At 45.1% G+C, this 17,830-nt stretch overlaps 1 protein-coding gene across 2 annotated transcripts in view; it reads left to right on the forward strand.

Moving 5' to 3' along the window:
* LOC124776803 (alpha-(1,3)-fucosyltransferase 7-like) overlaps positions 1-17,830 on the forward strand; it is a 329,588-nt gene that overhangs the window by 280,272 nt on the left and 31,486 nt on the right. For both annotated transcript variants that reach the window (XM_047251953.1, XM_047251952.1), the window contains exon 4: positions 12,090-12,350. In XM_047251953.1, coding sequence (XP_047107909.1) covers positions 12,090-12,350 — 261 coding nt within the window. The remainder of the gene's footprint in view (positions 1-12,089; positions 12,351-17,830) is intronic.

The raw sequence follows: 17,830 nt of genomic DNA on the forward strand, positions 1-17,830 counted from the left end.
TCAATACTAGTTTCCTTTCCTCTAGAAGTAGTTCCTCGCACACCTTCCCACCTCTCTGTCCATCATCTCCTTCTCTGTGTCTCTCTCTATCCAACTCTTGCTTCCCCCACCCCCACCCCCCTCCTGTCTGTCCATATTCTCCTCTGTCCATCTGCTCCTTTCCCTCTGTTCGTCTCCTTCTTCTCCCCTTCTCTGTCCATTTCCACCTCCCCCTTTCCCTCTCTTTCTCCTCCTTTTTCTGTCCATCTCCTCCTCTTTCTTTTCTCTGTCCAGATCTCCTCTCCCCCTCTCTGTCCATCTCCTCCTATTCTCTTTCTGTGAATTTCTCCTTCCCCCTCTCTCTGTCGTGCACGTCGTCCCCTATCTCTGTCCATCTCCTCCATCTTCCTTTCCATAAGTCCATCTTCCCCCTTCTCTCTCCGCGTTGTCACCCCTACACCAGTAAGACGTTGCTGGTTCTTACCCTCAAAGTATTTCTTTTCAGATAGTTACTGGTACGTGTACCAAGTTTGGTTGGAAACGAGCCAGGACTTTAGGAGGAGCTTTTCCCCAGTGGCGTTGCCGGTGTACCCATATATAATACATATTTAACATAATTTAGTGCGTATTTTTACACATATCTCACCTGCATATCTAGCTGTTTTTGCCCTGCAGTTTCATTTTCCCATACGACGTCATATTTCCTGCATTATTTGTTGTGAAAAGATACATTTTTCTAGGTACACTATTCGCCATATGCGAATGTCGTCTGCGAAAAGTGTTGCAAATAGAGTTAGTAGCAGATACGTAGTAAAATAAAACGTCATTCTTGATGTAACAATTTTTACGCTTCTTAGTATTTGATGAACTATGTATCATACAGTGATATATTTTTGTACATTCAGAAGAATATTTGGATACCTCCTGCGAAATGTGTTGTGAATAGAGTTGGTAACACAGAAGCAATAAATTAAAAATCATGCATGATGCGGCAGTTTTCTTCTCGAAAGTGAGTGTTTCACGTCAAATCTCCTAAACTATGTGTCGTACAGTGGTTCCTTTTTGCAGGTACACTGAACGGGGCCAATTCACTCCAAGAGGGCTTCTTGGGCCAAGCGCCGAATGCTTACGCATTTCCACAATCAGGAAATGACTCCTGGTTCGTCGATACGTTGCAATCGCCTTTCGAACCTAACTCCTCCTCCTTTATCGTGCAGCGTGGCCTCTCCGAAGAAGAAGTGTCTACAAGAGGAAGTCTGATTATCGGAGTTGCAATATTTCTTTGACTGCCAGTGGTTCAGTCTCGCTGTACTTAGAAAATTCTTCTTACGAACTTAGACTCTAACTTTTCTGTACTGGACTCTGTTTGATGTTGGAGGTGTTTTTTCTATCAGACGTTTCCCTTATACTAAATGTGTTGCGAACTTCGAACAGATTTAGTGAAGATCTTTACTCACAACAGTGTTTTATATTAAGTGTGCCAAGATTTAGTTCAGTACCTAGTTTTCCTCATTACCAGACAGTGGATTGTGTGTGTGTGTGTGTGTGTGTGTGTGTGTGTGTGTGTGTGTGTGTGTGTTTGTGTGTATTTGTGTTCTGGTTAGAAAAGTTTATTTAGACTTCTTTCAATTAAGATTGCTCAGAATCTTGAAAACTTGTTTTCTCCTCCCAATGGTTGAAGGATTATTTGTGTCTACTCAACGGAGCTTACTTTTGTTCACGACTCTCAAGACTGTGTTCATCTTTATTTAAATAAACGTTTGTTTGTTTTATATTATGGCCTGTTTAATTGTGGCCTGCGTGTGGTGGATTCATCAATTGGCCATGAGGATAAAGTTTAGTGTCGTTTGTCAGTGCATTTTTATGTTGTCGTCTCTTGTCTCGTCCGCCGCACATTAACTGGCAACGAGGTAAAAGGGTTTGTTTGATTTTCCAGTGTGTCTCTCGCCAAGATATATAGTGCGTTTTCGTGTCGTTTTTTTTTTTTTTCCTGTTGTCCTGTGGCTTTAGAGACGTCCCATCTTCTACTGTTGATCACTTCTGTTTCGGAATTTCACTTCGTTCGTTGACAGTGGAGATTTTGTGGGAGCTTCTTGTAGTTTGTGTGACTTTCGACTTTTTTATGTTAGTTTAAGTCACCAGTGTCCGTTACATTTGCATCCCGATTTTGAATCGGTGCGTCGTGTGCCTAATCGGGTCTGCCTGCTTCACTGAAGCAGCTGTCGATCTCCTTCTGGTGCGACTGTTGGCACATACAACGCCGTCTTTGGACTTGTTGGCTTGTTGTCCCATGATGTAGCAGCTGCCCGTCGAAGTTGCTCTCCTGACATCGCTGCAGTTGACGGTTTCTGGCTCAGCACGCTAACCAACGGCCGGCAGTTTCGTGAGCCGCGACCGACCACAACCACCAGTGCTGTCTCTCGTTTCTGGCGTAGCACCACAGCCCTCGGACAGCATTCTGCTGCTAGCTGGTGCCCCGGCGCCGTCACAGTCACTCCGCCAGAGTCATCTGCCGCCGGACTGCACCGTCGCCGTCTCTTTCTGTGGACACCATATTCTGGCGCCGAGGGCTGTACTTAAGGCCGAGACACGGCCCTTAGGAGAGGGCGTGGGGGGGAGGAGGGGGCAATTCTCTCTGAGCGGGCTTTCTGGGCCAGCTGCAGAATGTTTATGCATTTCCATATTCAGGGAGTCACCCCGTAGTCGTCGCTATGCTGCAATCGCCGTCCGAACCGCCTCCTCGACCTGGATCCTGCAGCGTGGCCTCTCTGAAGAAGAAGCGGCCCCGTCCGGAAATCTGATTATCAGAATCGTAATATTTCTGTGACTGCCTGTAATTCGGCCTCGCCGGACTAGGATAAATTCTTGTTTGGAATTAGAGTCTAACTGTTCTCCACCAGACTCTGTTTTATGTTGGAGGTGTTTAGACTTTCTGTCCGACTTGGTCCTCATACTAAATGTGTTGTGAACTTAATACAATACCCATTTTTTCTCATTTCCAGACAGTGGTCTGTTTTTTTTCGGGAGGAGGTTCTACACAGAAAAGTTTATCTGGACTTTCTTTAATGAAGATTGCACAGAACCTTGAAAACTGGTTTTCTCCTTTCAAGGGGATGAAGGATTGTTTGTGTTTACCCAGTGGAGCTTATCTTTGTTCATCATCCACAAGACTTGTCTTTAATAAGTTGTGTTGTGTTATTCTTCATATAAGTAAACTTTTGTTTGTTTGATTTACCTGGGTTGTTTACTTGGGAGCAATAAATCATTTTCTGTTATGATGTGTCTCCCAGGACGATATCTCAATGTTTTGGCAGCAAATAGGAATGGCCATTTAATGAAAAAGCGTCTGTATAGTTATTCTCTGGTTTAAGTGATTCTCAAGGTAAGGCAGCAAGTTAGGTGTCTCAATTGTTCCCGGCCTCTGTGGCCGAGCGGTTCTAGGCGCATCAGTCTGTAACCGCGCGACCGCTACGGTCGCAGGTTCGAATCCTGCCTCGGGCATGGATGTCTGTGATGTCTTTAGCTTAGTTAGGTTTAAGTAGTTCTAAGTTCTAGGGGGCTGATGACATCAGATGTTAAGTCCCATAGTGCTCAGAGCCATTTGAACCATCTCAGTTCTTAATACTCAGTAAGGGTTGGGGTTTGATTCCCGGTTCAGCGATACTGATTCCGATCTGCATTTTTTGCCTGAAGCAGTTATGATATAACGATCGGTTTGCTTTTCTAGAAAAGAAGCCATAGATTCCTTGCTCTGTCTTTGTCCTGTGCAGGCTTCTGTTGTATCTGTACTGACCTCGTCCTCGACGAAACGTCAAGCTCTAAACGGCATTCCTTATTCAGTAATGAGTATTGTAAATGTTTATACATCAGATGTTAAGTCCCATAGTGCTCAGAGCCATTTGAACCATCTCAGTTCTTAATACTCAGTAAGGGTTGGGGTTTGATTCCCGGTTCAGCGATACTGATTCCGATCTGCATTTTTTGCCTGAAGCAGTTATGATATAACGATCGGTTTGCTTTTCTAGAAAAGAAGCCATAGATTCCTTGCTCTGTCTTTGTCCTGTGCAGGCTTCTGTTGTATCTGTACTGACCTCGTCCTCGACGAAACGTCAAGCTCTAAACGGCATTCCTTATTCAGTAATGAGTATTGTAAATGTTTATACCATTACCCTAGTATTGTATTTTTCATTAATATCATGAGTTAGATGATATAATTTAATTACAATACTGAAAATTCATAGTACTTCCTTCTATACATACCAGAGTCCAGAGTAACTTACGTTGCTCTTGTTGCGATCTTCAGCCTGAATACTGGGCTGGTGCTATAGTCTGTGCTGTGCAAGCCTTTCCATCTTCTAATAAGATCTGCAACCTACATCCATTTCAACATACTTACTGTACAAAATATTTGATCAAGTGAACTTCCACAACTGGGGAACATATTTGTAGAATACCACTTCATTTGCTAGTAATTTCTTCATTCATTCCGCGACCGGTTTGGAAGGATAAAGCTTCATGTTCAGGTGCTATTAAATAATGGAAATATAAATGTGTTTCGACCATCTGCACTATTCACTTCCGCATCGTGTTGTCAAGGTGGGCGCTGTGATTGCCAGTCTTACGCTCCCATGCGCTTGTTTGTTGTTTGACGTGGGTGTAACCACCCACTCTCCCATGACTGACTGGTCCGACCGCTACACATTTATGTTCCTCTAATTATCTTGCGGCACCTGAAGATGAAAGCTTTATCTTTCCAAAACGGTCATCCAGAAAATTAAGAAATTATTGTTTACTGTATTCATGCCTAGCTTTCCCTGTACAATTATTCTTATCCCACTCTTCTCTCTCCACTACCAAACTGACTAATCCTCGATGCCATAGGATGTGTCCTATCAACCACATCCCTTTTTTAATAAGTAAATTTCTTTTTCGCTCATTTCTATTCAGTACTTCCTTATTAGTTACTCGATATACGCTTTAATCATCAGCATTCGTCTGTCGCTTTTAGTCCCTTATCGTCTGAAATGCTTATCTTGGGTTATAATTCCATATAAGACTACATTCCAGACAAATATCTCCAGAAAAGTCTTCCTGAAATCAAAATTTATATTAGATGTAATAAATACCTCTTTTCCAAAAACGATTTTATTTCTGTCGCCAGTCTACATTTTATATCCTCTCTGCTTCGCCCATCAACGGTTATTTTGCTCCCTCAAACGCAAAACTCTTTTATTGCTCTTGGAATCTCATTTCCTAATCAAATTCCCTCAGCATCCCATCACCCTTGTTTTAGTCTTGTTGCTGTTCGTCTTACAACCGCTTTTCAAGACACTGTTCATGTCGTTCAGCTGCTCTTCCAAGTTTGTGCTGTGTCTGCCAGAATTATAATATCAGCAGCAAACGCCAAAGTTTTTATTTGCTCCTTGAGCTGTAACTCCGTTTCCAAATTTCTCCTTCGTTTCATTTACTACTTGCGTAACGTACAAATCGAAAAACACCGGGGAGATGCTGCAATCCCATCTCACTCCATTCTCAACTTCTGCTTCTGTTTTATGACCGTCGACAGTTATAACTGCAGTCTGGTTTCTGCACATAAATGACTTTTCCCTCCTTGTATTTTATCCCTGCTGCCTTCAGAATTCCAAAATATTCCTCAAAATCTACAAATGCTATAAACGTGCGATTAGCCTACCTTTTAAGATGTGTTGTAGGATCAGTATAATCTCGCGTATCCCTACTTTTCTGCGGAATCCAATCTGATACATCAGTTTTTCCAATCGATTTGTGAATAATTCGTATCAGTATTTTGCAATTGTGATTTACTAAACTGATGGTTCGGCGGTATTCGTGTATGTCAAAAAAATGTTTCAAATGGCTCTGAGCACTATGAGACTTAACTTCTGAGGTCATCAGTCCCCTAGAACTTAGAACTACTTAAACCTAACTAACCTAAGGACATCACACACATCCATGCCCGAGGCAGGATTCGAACCTGCGACCGTAGAGGTCGCGCGGTTCCAGACTGAAGCGCCTAAAACCACTCGGCCACTCCGGCCGGCCGTGTATGTCGGCATCTGCATGGTTTTGGAATTGCATTTATTACATTCTTATTGAAGTCTGATGCTTCTTCCCTTGTCTCATCTACACTCCTGGAAATGGAAAAAAGAACACATTGACACCGGTGTGTCAGACCCACCATACTTGCTCCGGACACTGCGAGAGGGCTGTACAAGCAATGATCACACGCACGGCACAGCGGACACACCAGGAACCGCGGTGTTGGCCGTCGAATGGCGCTAGCTGCGCAGCATTTGTGCACCGCCGCCGTCAGTGTCAGCCAGTTTGCCGTGGCATACGGAGCTCCATCGCAGTCTTTAACACTGGTAGCATGCCGCGACAGCGTGGACGTGAACCGTATGTGCAGTTGACGGACTTTGAGCGAGGGCGTATAGTGGGCATGCGGGAGGCCGGGTGGACGTACCGCCGAATTGCTCAACACGTGGGGCGTGAGGTCTCCACAGTACATCGATGTTGTCGCCAGTGGTCGGCGGAAGGTGCACGTGCCCGTCGACCTGGGACCGGACCGCAGCGACGCACGGATGCACGCCAAGACCGTAGGATCCTACGCAGTGCCGTAGGGGACCGCACCGCCACTTCCCAGCAAATTAGGGACACTGTTGCTCCTGGGGTATCGGCGAGGACCATTCGCAACCGTCTCCATGAAGCTGGGCTACGGTCCCGCACACCGTTAGGCCGTCTTCCGCTCACGCCCCAACATCGTGCAGCCCGCCTCCAGTGGCGTCGCGACAGGCGTGAATGGAGGGACGAATGGAGACGTGTCGTCTTCAGCGATGAGAGTTGGTCCTGCCTTGGTGCCAATGATGGTCGTATGCGTGTTTGGCGCCGTGCAGGTGAGCGCCACAATCAGGACTGCATACGACCGAGGCACACAGGGCCAACACCCGGCATCATGGTGTGGGGAGCGATCTCCTACACTGGCCGTACACCACTGGTGATCGTCGAGGGGACACTGAATAGTGCACGGTACATCCAAACCGTCATCGAACCCATCGTTCTACCATTCCTAGACCGGCAAGGGAACTTGCTGTTCCAACAGGACAATGCACGTCCGCATGTATCGCGTGCCACCCAACGTGCTCTAGAAGGTGTAAGTCAACTACCCTGGCCAGCAAGATCTCCGGATCTGTCCCCCATTGAGCATGTTTGGGACTGGATGAAGCGTCGTCTCACGCGGTCTGCACGTCCAGCACGAACGCTGGTCCAACTGAGGTGCCAGGTGGAAATGGCATGGCAAGCCGTTCCACAGGACTACATCCAGCATCTCTACGATCGTCTCCATGGGAGAATAGCAGCCTGCATTGCTGCGAAAGGTGGATATACACTGTACTAGTGCCGACATTGTGCATGCTCTGTTGCCTGTGTCTATGTGCCTGTGGTTCTGTCAGTGTGTATCTGACCCCAGGAATGTGTCAATAAAGTTTCCCCTTCCTGGGACAATGAATTCACGGTGTTCTTATTTCAATTTCCAGGAGTGTATCTTCCATACCTGGTGGAATAATTTTCTTTGATTAGTTCTCCCAAGGATGTCGTCTACTCCAGGCGTCTTGTTCCCGCTTAGGACTTTCAGTGCTGTGTTAAATTCTTCTCACAATGATTGAGTTTTCTCAACATGAGAAATTGGAAGGAGCGATCTGTTTTACTTCGTAAAAAAAGAACTTCCTATAGCCAATATCGCATAAATTCTTTTTTACTTTCGACTACTGGTTTCGACTGACTTTGATGTCTTCTTCTCCCTTCACAATTTTTGCTACAGTACATGTTTGTTGTTAGTAAGAACCTCATTCCATGTTGCGACATTAGTGGATAAAATGTAGCACTTCATATAAAGGTTTGAAAGAAATATAACATTTATAATTAAAAAGCATCTTATGTGTGATCTGAGGTTTCCTGGCGCACGGAAATCTTGAAAATTTCTCTGGTATTCAGTCGGATGGCGTCGTCCAACAGGCGCGATATTTCGCCATGCCAACTTCTTGACAACTTCAGGTGTTATTGGAATCTGATTAATCTCCGATGGATGCCGACTTTATATAATCTTTATCCTCCTCCCGCGCCTCCGTCTTAAGCGCTTCCGTGCGTACGTTGCCGGTGGTGAGGGAAGCGCTGCGCCGGGTTGTGGAGGAAGCGTGACGCTCCGCGACAGATCGTGGGCAGCAGTCCTTCCGCGGCAACGGCCGCGTGGGGTACTCTACCGCCATGGTGACAATGCGTCTTCTTCTTCAGGTGTTCTGACAGGGGCGAATTTCCGTGTTCAAATGTGTGTGAAATCGTATGGGACTTAACTGCTAAGGTCATCAGTCCCTAAGCTTACACACTACTTAACCTATATTATCCTAAGGACAAACACACACACCAATGCCCGAGGGAGGACTCGAACCTCCGCCGGGACCAGCCGCACAGTACATGACTGTAGCGCCTAGACCGCTCGGCTAATCCCGCGCGGCGATTTCCGTGTAGACTGTCACTGTATTTTAATCATTCTCATGGCCTTGCATAACTGGAAACCGCTGTCTTTCTTATTAGCTCGTTATGCGGCCGGATCTCCACTGCCTCTTTGAGGATACCGTCCCAGAAGGTGTTCTATTGCTGTAATAGCTTTGTGCCATCGTAGTTCATGTCATGTCCATGTGAGATGTAGTACTCTGCTGTGCGTTGTCTTCATGGCATTTATGTTCACAGCATCTCTCCTGTACAGTCCGGATGGTCTGGCCTACATACATTTTCCGGCACTGGAAAGGGTGCGGGAAACTCCCTGTTTTCTGAATCCTAAGTCGTCCTTGAGTGATCCAAATAACGTCTTCGTTTTGGATGGGGGGCGAAACACGCACTTGACATTGTATTTTAGGAGTATTATTCCGACCTTTGCCGATGTGTTCCCCACGTATGGTATAATCGCCGTCACAGCCGGCCTGTCTTCTTCCTGGGAAGGCTGCGGTCTCGGCTTCTTCGGTCTTAAGGCGGTTGTTGTAACCGTTCGTGCGGAACACGGCCTGTAAGTGCTGCAATTCAGCTGTTAGGCTGTCACGGTCCGAGACTTCGCGTGCTTTGTGCACCAGTGTGCTCAGGACTCCCTCTCGCTGTGAACAAGCATGACAGCTGGAGGCATGCAAGTAAAAATCTGAATGTGTCGGCTTACGGTAGACACTGTGTCTTAGTGTGGCATCTGGTCTTCGCCTGACGAGCATCTAGAAATGGAAGCTAGTTGTTTCCTTCTACCTCCATTGTGAACTTGATACTCTGGTGCAGCAAGTCAGATACTGCAGCAAGACTTGAAGGCGATGTCGTCCGTGCCACCAAATTACAAATATCTCATCTACATATCGAAATAAGGAAGAGGGTTTGTAGACTGGCGACTCGAGAGATTCTTCTTCAAAAGCCTCCATAAACATATTGGCCACTACTGGTGATAGCGGACAGCTTATCGCTACTCCATCTGTTTCTTCATAGTAGTTCCCGTCGAACAGAGAGTAAGTTTATGTAAGCACGAATTCCTAACTTTCGTTACCGCTGGTCCGAATTTTTCTCCTACGAGTCTTAGGGAGCCTCTCATAGGTACCCCAGTAAAGAGGGATAGCACGTCAAAGCTCAGCATGAGGTCTTCTCGGGCCAGTCGGAAGTTCTGGAGCTGCTGGACGAAATGCGCCGAGTTTCTAATGTGGTGCTCACATTTGCCCACAAAGGGACTGAGCATCGACGTCAGGTGTTTTGCTAATTCGTATGTTGGTGCTCCAATGTTGCTTACAATCGGGCGAAGAGACATTCCTTCCTTATGGACTTAGGTAGTCCGTAAGGTCTAGGAGGCGCAGCTGCTCGCGGACGAAGTTTCTTCTCCGTTTTATTGTCTGCGAAGGTGTACTGATGAGGCTCAATGGAGAAAAAAGAGGCATCTTGTGCGTATGGCCATGCCCGTATATGTAGCGCCCACAGATGATTGTTAAGTCTTCTCGCAGGATCATATCTCCCATTTCATCTTCATATCTTCCGTTTACCTTTCTGCAATAATGGCTTCAAGGTTATTTCTAATTAATTCTTCCACCCTCCAGCTTTCTCTTCTTTATTCAGTAGTGGCTTGTCATCCGAATTCTTTACATCATTTAGCTGCTATTCTTTTCTTCGAAGGTCCCTTTAATTTGTTATAGGTGGCGTATACAATCCCCCTATCCATGCATTCTCCTACAGTCGCCTCTGCTGGTGCTCTTGTTTTACACATCTGTATTACCTTTCGCCTGGTTCATTTGCTGAATTTTTATATTTTCTCCTTCAATCATTTATATTCAATATCTTCTATACTATACAGGAATTTCTGCTAGAGCTTGTCTCCTGTAATCGTGTGCTGCCTTCAATATTTCATCTATCGAAGTTGCCATTTAGTCTTTTGTCGTATTCCTTTCCTCCGTTTCAGTCCTTCGTTCTCTATCGCTCTCTCTGAAATTCTTAACAACCCCTGCTTCTTTCATTTTATTCACGTCTCGTCTCCTTATTTTCCTATCTTTTCCCTCTAAATGATGGCACCATTTTAACCACCGTAAGCTTTCAGTTTTATTCCTTTAATGCACTATACATATAAATTACATTACTGGCCAGTTTCGGCCTTAGGCCATTATCGACTGTTTGATATTGGCGAATTGTGTATCACATTTAAAAATTTTGTCTCGTGTTACGTGGGGAAAGACGTTCCCAGACGTACACATGTCGAATGTTACAAATTTGGTCTTGTATATATCAATCAGCGTACAAGAACAACTTTCACAACACTTAATGTACGAAGAACCCTACTAACAGGAAGCTTACTAACCTTTGCACATTCATTTAAGAGCACACCGTGTACTTTCCACACTCATACATACATATAACAGATTTTGCATGAACCATTCAGCATGCACAAAGTTTGTGCAAAAATTGTGCCAATAATTCTTAATCTAGAGAAAGAGGAATCGAAAATGGACAATTGTGCTCACATTTTAAGCAACACTGATAATGATACAGAATTTTTACGCCGCGTGATTACCTGTGGTGAATCATAGGTTTTTATTAACTACGATTCTGAAACAAAGTCTTAAGCGATGCATTGGAAGCGCCCATCTTTATTTTTTTAGGTTCACTGGGTCCGCGAAAATTGTTCGTGAACAAGTAAGGAAAAAGACTCGACTTGTGGTTCAAAAATGGCTCTGAGCACTATGGGACTTAACTGCTGAGGTCATCAGTCCCCTATAACTTAGAACTACTTAAACCTAATTAACCTAAGGACATCACACACATCCATGCCCGAGGCAGGATTCGAACCTGCGACCATAGCGGTCGCGCGTTTCCGAACTGAAGCGCCTAGAACCGCTCGACCACTCCGGCCGGCTCGATTTGTGGAACGGAAAGTCTTGGATGCTTCAATAACACAATGCGCCAGCCCATTCTGCCTTGCCTGTAAAGGCGTCCTTTACGAAATATGCGGCATCACACGTCGTATTCGCCCACCTGCCCCCCCTCTGTGCCGGCCGGGTTGCCCGAACGGTTCTAGGCGCTACAGTCTGAAACCGCACGACCGCTACGATCGCAGGTTCGAATCCTGCCTCGGACATGGATGTGTGTGATGTCCTTAGGTTAGTTAGGTTTAAGTAGTTCTAAGTTCTATGGGACTGATGACCTCAGCAGGTAAGTCCCATAGTGCTCAGAGCCATTTGAACCCCCCCCCCCCCCCCTTCGCCCTGTGACTCTTTTCATTTCCTAAGGTCAAATTGGCGTTTAAGGGGACAGGATTCAACAGTATGGAAGCAGAGAAAACAAAAGCGATGGAGGTTGTCAACACGCTGACAGAACCGGACTTCCAGCACTGCCCTGAGCAATGGAAAACTCAACATTGTAGAGAATCGGTAAGGAGAGTACACTGGAGGTGACAAACTTTGTAATGTACTGGTGATCAATAAAATGTATTGTGGCACCAGTCCGATTGTTTAATTGCCACAGCTCGTATTACTGGTTTACATGAATGTAGGGTGGTATTAGTGTTTAATGCAGCTGTCCTCTTCGCTGCGCAGGCTGTCGCCGTGGGAGGGGTGCGCCGTGTCCAACTGCCGGCTGACGTACGCGGATGTGGACCTGGTGGCGGCCGACGCGGTGGTCTTCCACCTGCACCGCACGGAGTCGCCGGCCGCGCTGCCCGCCAGAGGGCCGCAGCACGCGCACCAGCGCTGGGTCTTCCTCACCGATGAGAGCCCCCTGCACACCTTCCTCAAGGCGCGCAAGGGCACCAAGCTCGCAGACTTCGACGGCCTTTTCAACTGGTCTATGACGTACAGGTTCGGCACACATCTATTGCGTCTTTCTCCTCTGTTATTTCTATTTAACACTGACTTAACCTCGTCCGCTGCGCTCGTAACACTTCAACCTTGTAAACTACGACAAATTGACGGATTTGAAATTGACAGTAATATAACTTTCATTGAACTTGTATCTACAACCAATCCTTCAAAGATTGTGATATGTCGGCTTAAGCAGAAGAAACTAACGATCAAAGTCCTAAAACAATTTATTGGACTGTTCAATTAACCAAAACAAATTCTCCAAGTATAACGCCAACACAAAGCAGTGATCCGTCTTCGAATCCCAACTACATACAAGAATAATATAGAAAACAACTGAAATAATTTCTTACTAGTCTCCGCCAGAGACTTCTCCGATATACCATGCCTAACCCAGATATCAGTGAGAAGATCCAAGCCGGGCTGCCGGGGCGGCAGGTATCCACGTCTGCTGGCGGTCGATGAACTGCCCATGTGCGGCCGAGCGCCGGCCTTTATAGCGCTTGGGCGGATGAGTACCTCGGAACTATTTTCCATCACGAGATTTGACGGGTGAAAATAGTTCCGGGATCAGCAGCGACATCTTTCTTATGTTTATGTGGGTCGGTAGTGGCCCCTGGTGGCTGCTGGTGTCTTTTATGTGTTGTTGTTGTTGTTGTTGTTGTTGTGGCTGTTCATCAGTATTACCTGTCGGTTGTGTAGTGCTTCGGTGTGCCTGCGATGCAGGCAACCTGTGGCTGAAGGCTGTCAGTTTGGTTGCTGATACTCTAGGCGCCGTGATGTCTGATGAAGAAGGCCACAGCAGATTGTATACCATCTCAATCTGTCAATTTTACGTATTTGTTGTGATGTGTTGGTAAATGTGCCAACACCTTGTAGATAGAGGCGGCCGAAATGCACACTATCTAACGCAGACGGGCGTGAATTCTGGAACAGGATAAGTAGTGAATAAGAAAAGTATGCAGCTCCTCAAATACTTATCTTTTATTCTTTGATGTGAATACAACGTTCTTGATGAGACATTTCATACGATCACTATCAAACCATGTAAGGCTAATGGCGCCTTGCTAGGTCGTAGCCATGGACTTAGCTGAAGGCTATTCTAACTGTCTCTCGGCAAATGAGAGAAGGCTTCGTCAGTGTAGTCGCTAGCAAAGTCGTCGTACAACTGGGGCGAGTGCTAGCCCGTATCTCGAGACCTGCCTTGAGGTGGCGCTCGGTCTGCGATCAGACAGTGGCGACACGCGGGTCCGACATGTACTAAATGGACCGCGGCCGATTTAAGCTACCACCTAGCAAGTGTGGTGTCTGGCGGTGACACCACAGTTGCACTTTTCTACAATTTCGGCTTTCGGACTTATTCAAGTATGTGGACATTTGTAGATAACACCCTTATCAAAAATCAGCGGTGTTACATTATGCCATACTAGTCTCTTGCACATGTTGCCTTGAAGATTGTTTGCAGCCATTGCACTTGTGGGGGAAAAGTCATAATTGTAATAAAATCCTGTACCATATTAGTGTCGGACCCAAATTAACTATTATCTGGTCATTATGTGTAAGTCGTGTGTGACATACACCCGTCTTAATGATGCTAGTGGTACACATCACATTACAATTCTGACATTTGTCTTCATTAATACAATGCACGAGGACAAACTTCAATTACAAATGTGCAAGCGACTAAGAAGTACATTTTGGGATGGTATCCCGCGTATCATCTCTTCCTATAGTGTCCAGAGCCGCTCTCAGATTTTAGGCAAATAGCTACTGTGCGTTTTCGTCCTTTATTTGTCGCCTAGGCTGGTTGGAGCTACTCTCCATTGCTTAGTTTATCGCATCCCATCTACAAGTCCGTGTCTCCATCGCGGCTTTGAATCATCGTCTGCTCACCTATATATTGGTATCCTCACCGTGGCTGCGTTTCGTCTCATTCTCGTCTATATGTCAGACTACTCATCTCCATCTCAGACGTCTCTTTTCATCATGTTTGCGTCCTCATAGCCTGCTGGTGACCAGCAGTGCCGTCCTTCACGTCGCTAACCTCAAGCTCATCCTTTCACTTCCATAGAATTGCCACTCTCCAGCTGAACTCCCAACTAATACTTTCATCTAGTCTCTAAATCCCCCCTTACCCCGCATACCATACCCTGCCAACATGTGCCCCTATAGCAACATCCTCAGAACAGTCGGCTGGCCAGAGTGGCCGAGCGGTTCTAGGCGCTACAGTCTGGAGCCGCGCGACCGCTACGGTCGCAGGTTCGAATGCTGCCTCGGGCATGGATGTGTGTGATGTCCTTAGGTTAGTTAGGTTTAAGTAGTTCTAAGTTATAGGGGACTGATGACCTCAGATGTTAAGTCCCATAGTGCTCAGAGCCATTTGAGCCATTTTAACAGTCGACTGCTACCCTAGCAAGAGTAAATACCCAAGGAGCAACTGTAGCTACGCCATCACAAAACTATTCCAAGTGAACTGTAATGTCTTCAGGTAACCTCTAATTCCAACTCATTCCACCATCTCCCAGCCCATAGAAACCAGTCACTTTCCATCCTACTTTAACCAAAACGCCTTATAAAGTAAACATAGACATTTTCTCCAACACCATCCCCAAAATCCCATACAAAAACCGGTAACACTGAATACTTGGATACAGTATCTACTCCTTCTCTACCTTTTCCTATGTTTCACACCTTCATTCTCACCCTCCCAGAACAAGAATTTCAGAACGCCAAAACCTTAATTCGAGAAAACAATAAATACATCCCAAACAGTACTATCCAGTAAATAATCACAAGGAACCGTTTGATCCTGATAAAGTCCACTAGTCCCAACATTCACGCCAATCTCCTCCATAAACTCTCATGTATTACCTTCGGTCCCAAACAGCTTCTCTCAGCATCCTCCATGACAAGTAACCATGACCTCCCCTCCATCTCCCCACCCTCACTGCTGTGGCCACAAATGTCAAACCTGAGACCGCAGGTGATGTGCTAAAATCCGAAGGCAGCCCTCATCATCAAATCGAAATCTTTAAAGCTCTCTGAATCAAAAGTGATTCGTTTAAATAGGAGCCCTGTTTTACTACCGCCCTCATACAGCTGAACCTTCAAAATCCTCATCGAAATGCTGGTCCTACCATTGCCAAGAATACCTAATCTACTCGTATAATCATCTCATCACCGATTGTTAAAATCCTCCAAACTGCTCCCATTGCAGAACCCCTCACCCCCTAAAATATTCTCCCAATCTTTTCTCCTCTCACGCCTGCAACACCTGCGACCATTTCCATCCCACCTATTCCTCTAAGAGTAAACCCAGGCCTCCGCCCACAAACCAGAATTGTCTGTAGCCATTCGTCCCATGGTAGTCCCATCCATCCTAACAGTTCCCTCCGGCAAGATCTCAGTGCTGAAGGCATAATTAGATTCATAATCATCGCTTTGCCAGTGATTCACTCTTTCCAAAGATTACACACCCTTCAGTCAATCTCCTTTCCAACCAGGACATGTTACACCTAAACATACAAGCCTCCTATTCCCACGACCAGATACATTTTGTTGTTTACCACTTCGAGACCCTAGTTTAAACAGTTCCCTGTTCTCTCCGCTGCCTAAACATCTTAATGGCGTTGGAGTAGTATTGCGTCCTGTTCCATAATATCCATCTCCTTTTAACAAATAAACAATTATGTATGCACACCTGCACACCTTCTTGCAACGCCAAGTTCACACCTTCATCTTCAATGAAACATTCCTCCAACGTTATCACCTCATCCAAACTGATCTGATAGGGAGCTACGTGGTGGAGTGGCGCTCTCTAATTTCAACAAATTTATTTTAATATTTAAAAAAACAGAGCGTGGAGTCAGCTTTAACCTTTTCTTTTAAAATACAAGACGTCTACATTTCATAACAGAAGATAATAATTTCGATCCAAATGGATTCAATTAAAACCAATTCCAATAAAAAGCAATTACTAAATTCACAGTTAGAATCCTTAAGGTGCTTAAGTAAATTCCTCAGCCAATTAAATTCAGGAAACTTAATGATGATTCATGAACTTGAGAAAATAAACCTTCAATATTTAAAAAATGTTCTTTAAAGGAAACAAAATACAAGATTTACAATTGCAATTTCCAGAACAAGCGGCCTTGCAAGCAGTGCTGTACAAAGTGAAGGTCCCTGTTGCAATGTGTTCGCAACGAACCACCTCTGTTTACTAGAGCTTGCGCCACGTCCTCCGCGTAACCACTTATAGTTTCAAGGCTTTTGTGATAGAATAAAGAAGCTACCTATAACACATCAAATATGTTTAAGCACAAGCATAGTTAATACAAGCACACAATAAAACAACTTCAGCAGCCGAAAGTCCTTAAAACTTGAAGACAAATGGCTTTCAAGATGCCATGTGAGAAATATGAGGGTTGAGTTTCATATGGTCGGTGCATGGAGGAGGGCATTCTGTTCGAGATACATTACCTTTGATCTCAGAATATTTTCTAAGATCCTACAAGAGATGGCCTTCAAGGGCGTTAGACAGCAGTTTTGTGGACCACTTCTGCTACCCTCCTCGTAGACGTGTACGATCTGTCTACTACTGGGCTCAGGTTTTTTGGTTGAGGGAGCTGCGGTATATGATGGTTAAACTCAGTCGCGAGTTCTATATGGAATCTGACAGGTATTCCATTGGGTCCTGCAATTTTGATCAGATTTATTGATTTCAAATGTTTCTCAACACCACTGAAACTGATACCTGTATCACTCATATTGACAGTAACGTGAGAATCAGAATGGGGCAATATGCCTCTGTTATCTTTTCTAAAATAACATTAAAAAACAGGGCTTAACTTTTCTTCTTTTGTCTTAATACCCTCGATTTCAGTTCCTGTGTTATCTATGAGTGTCTGGAAACCAAATTTAGAGTCACTGACAGCCCTTAAATATGACCAGAATTTCTTTGTATTTTTTCAGATGGCATTTCATTACAAATAACAGTGTCACCTGCAAAATTTATGTAGTTACTATTACTTGCAAGGTCATTATAACATGAACAGCAAGGGTCCCAACACACTTTACTGGGACACGCCTGATATTACTTCTACGTCTGGCAGTGATGCTCGATCCAACCTAATATATAGCGTCCACCCTACCAAGAAAATCTAGGTCGAGTCACAAATTTAGTGTGGTATCCCATATGACAGTACATTCACAAATTATTGTTGACGTGGTAATGAGATTAATACTTTTTGGATTGAAAGAAATACTGCATTTAGCTAATTGCCGTGTTCCATGGCTTTCAGGATGTCATATGGCAGAAGTGGGGGTTGGATTACTCATGACCATTGTTTGCGGAATCGATGCTGGGTAGCATGTAGGTCATTCAGTTCGAGGTACGTTATTACGTTTGAGCTCAGAACATGTTCTAACATAATGGAGAGCTTCTGCTAAACTTTTTGAAACGGATGCAACGTGTGCTT

This window comes from Schistocerca piceifrons, chromosome 2 (genome assembly GCF_021461385.2).
Source record: "Schistocerca piceifrons isolate TAMUIC-IGC-003096 chromosome 2, iqSchPice1.1, whole genome shotgun sequence".
Classification (NCBI taxonomy): domain Eukaryota; kingdom Metazoa; phylum Arthropoda; class Insecta; order Orthoptera; family Acrididae; genus Schistocerca; species Schistocerca piceifrons.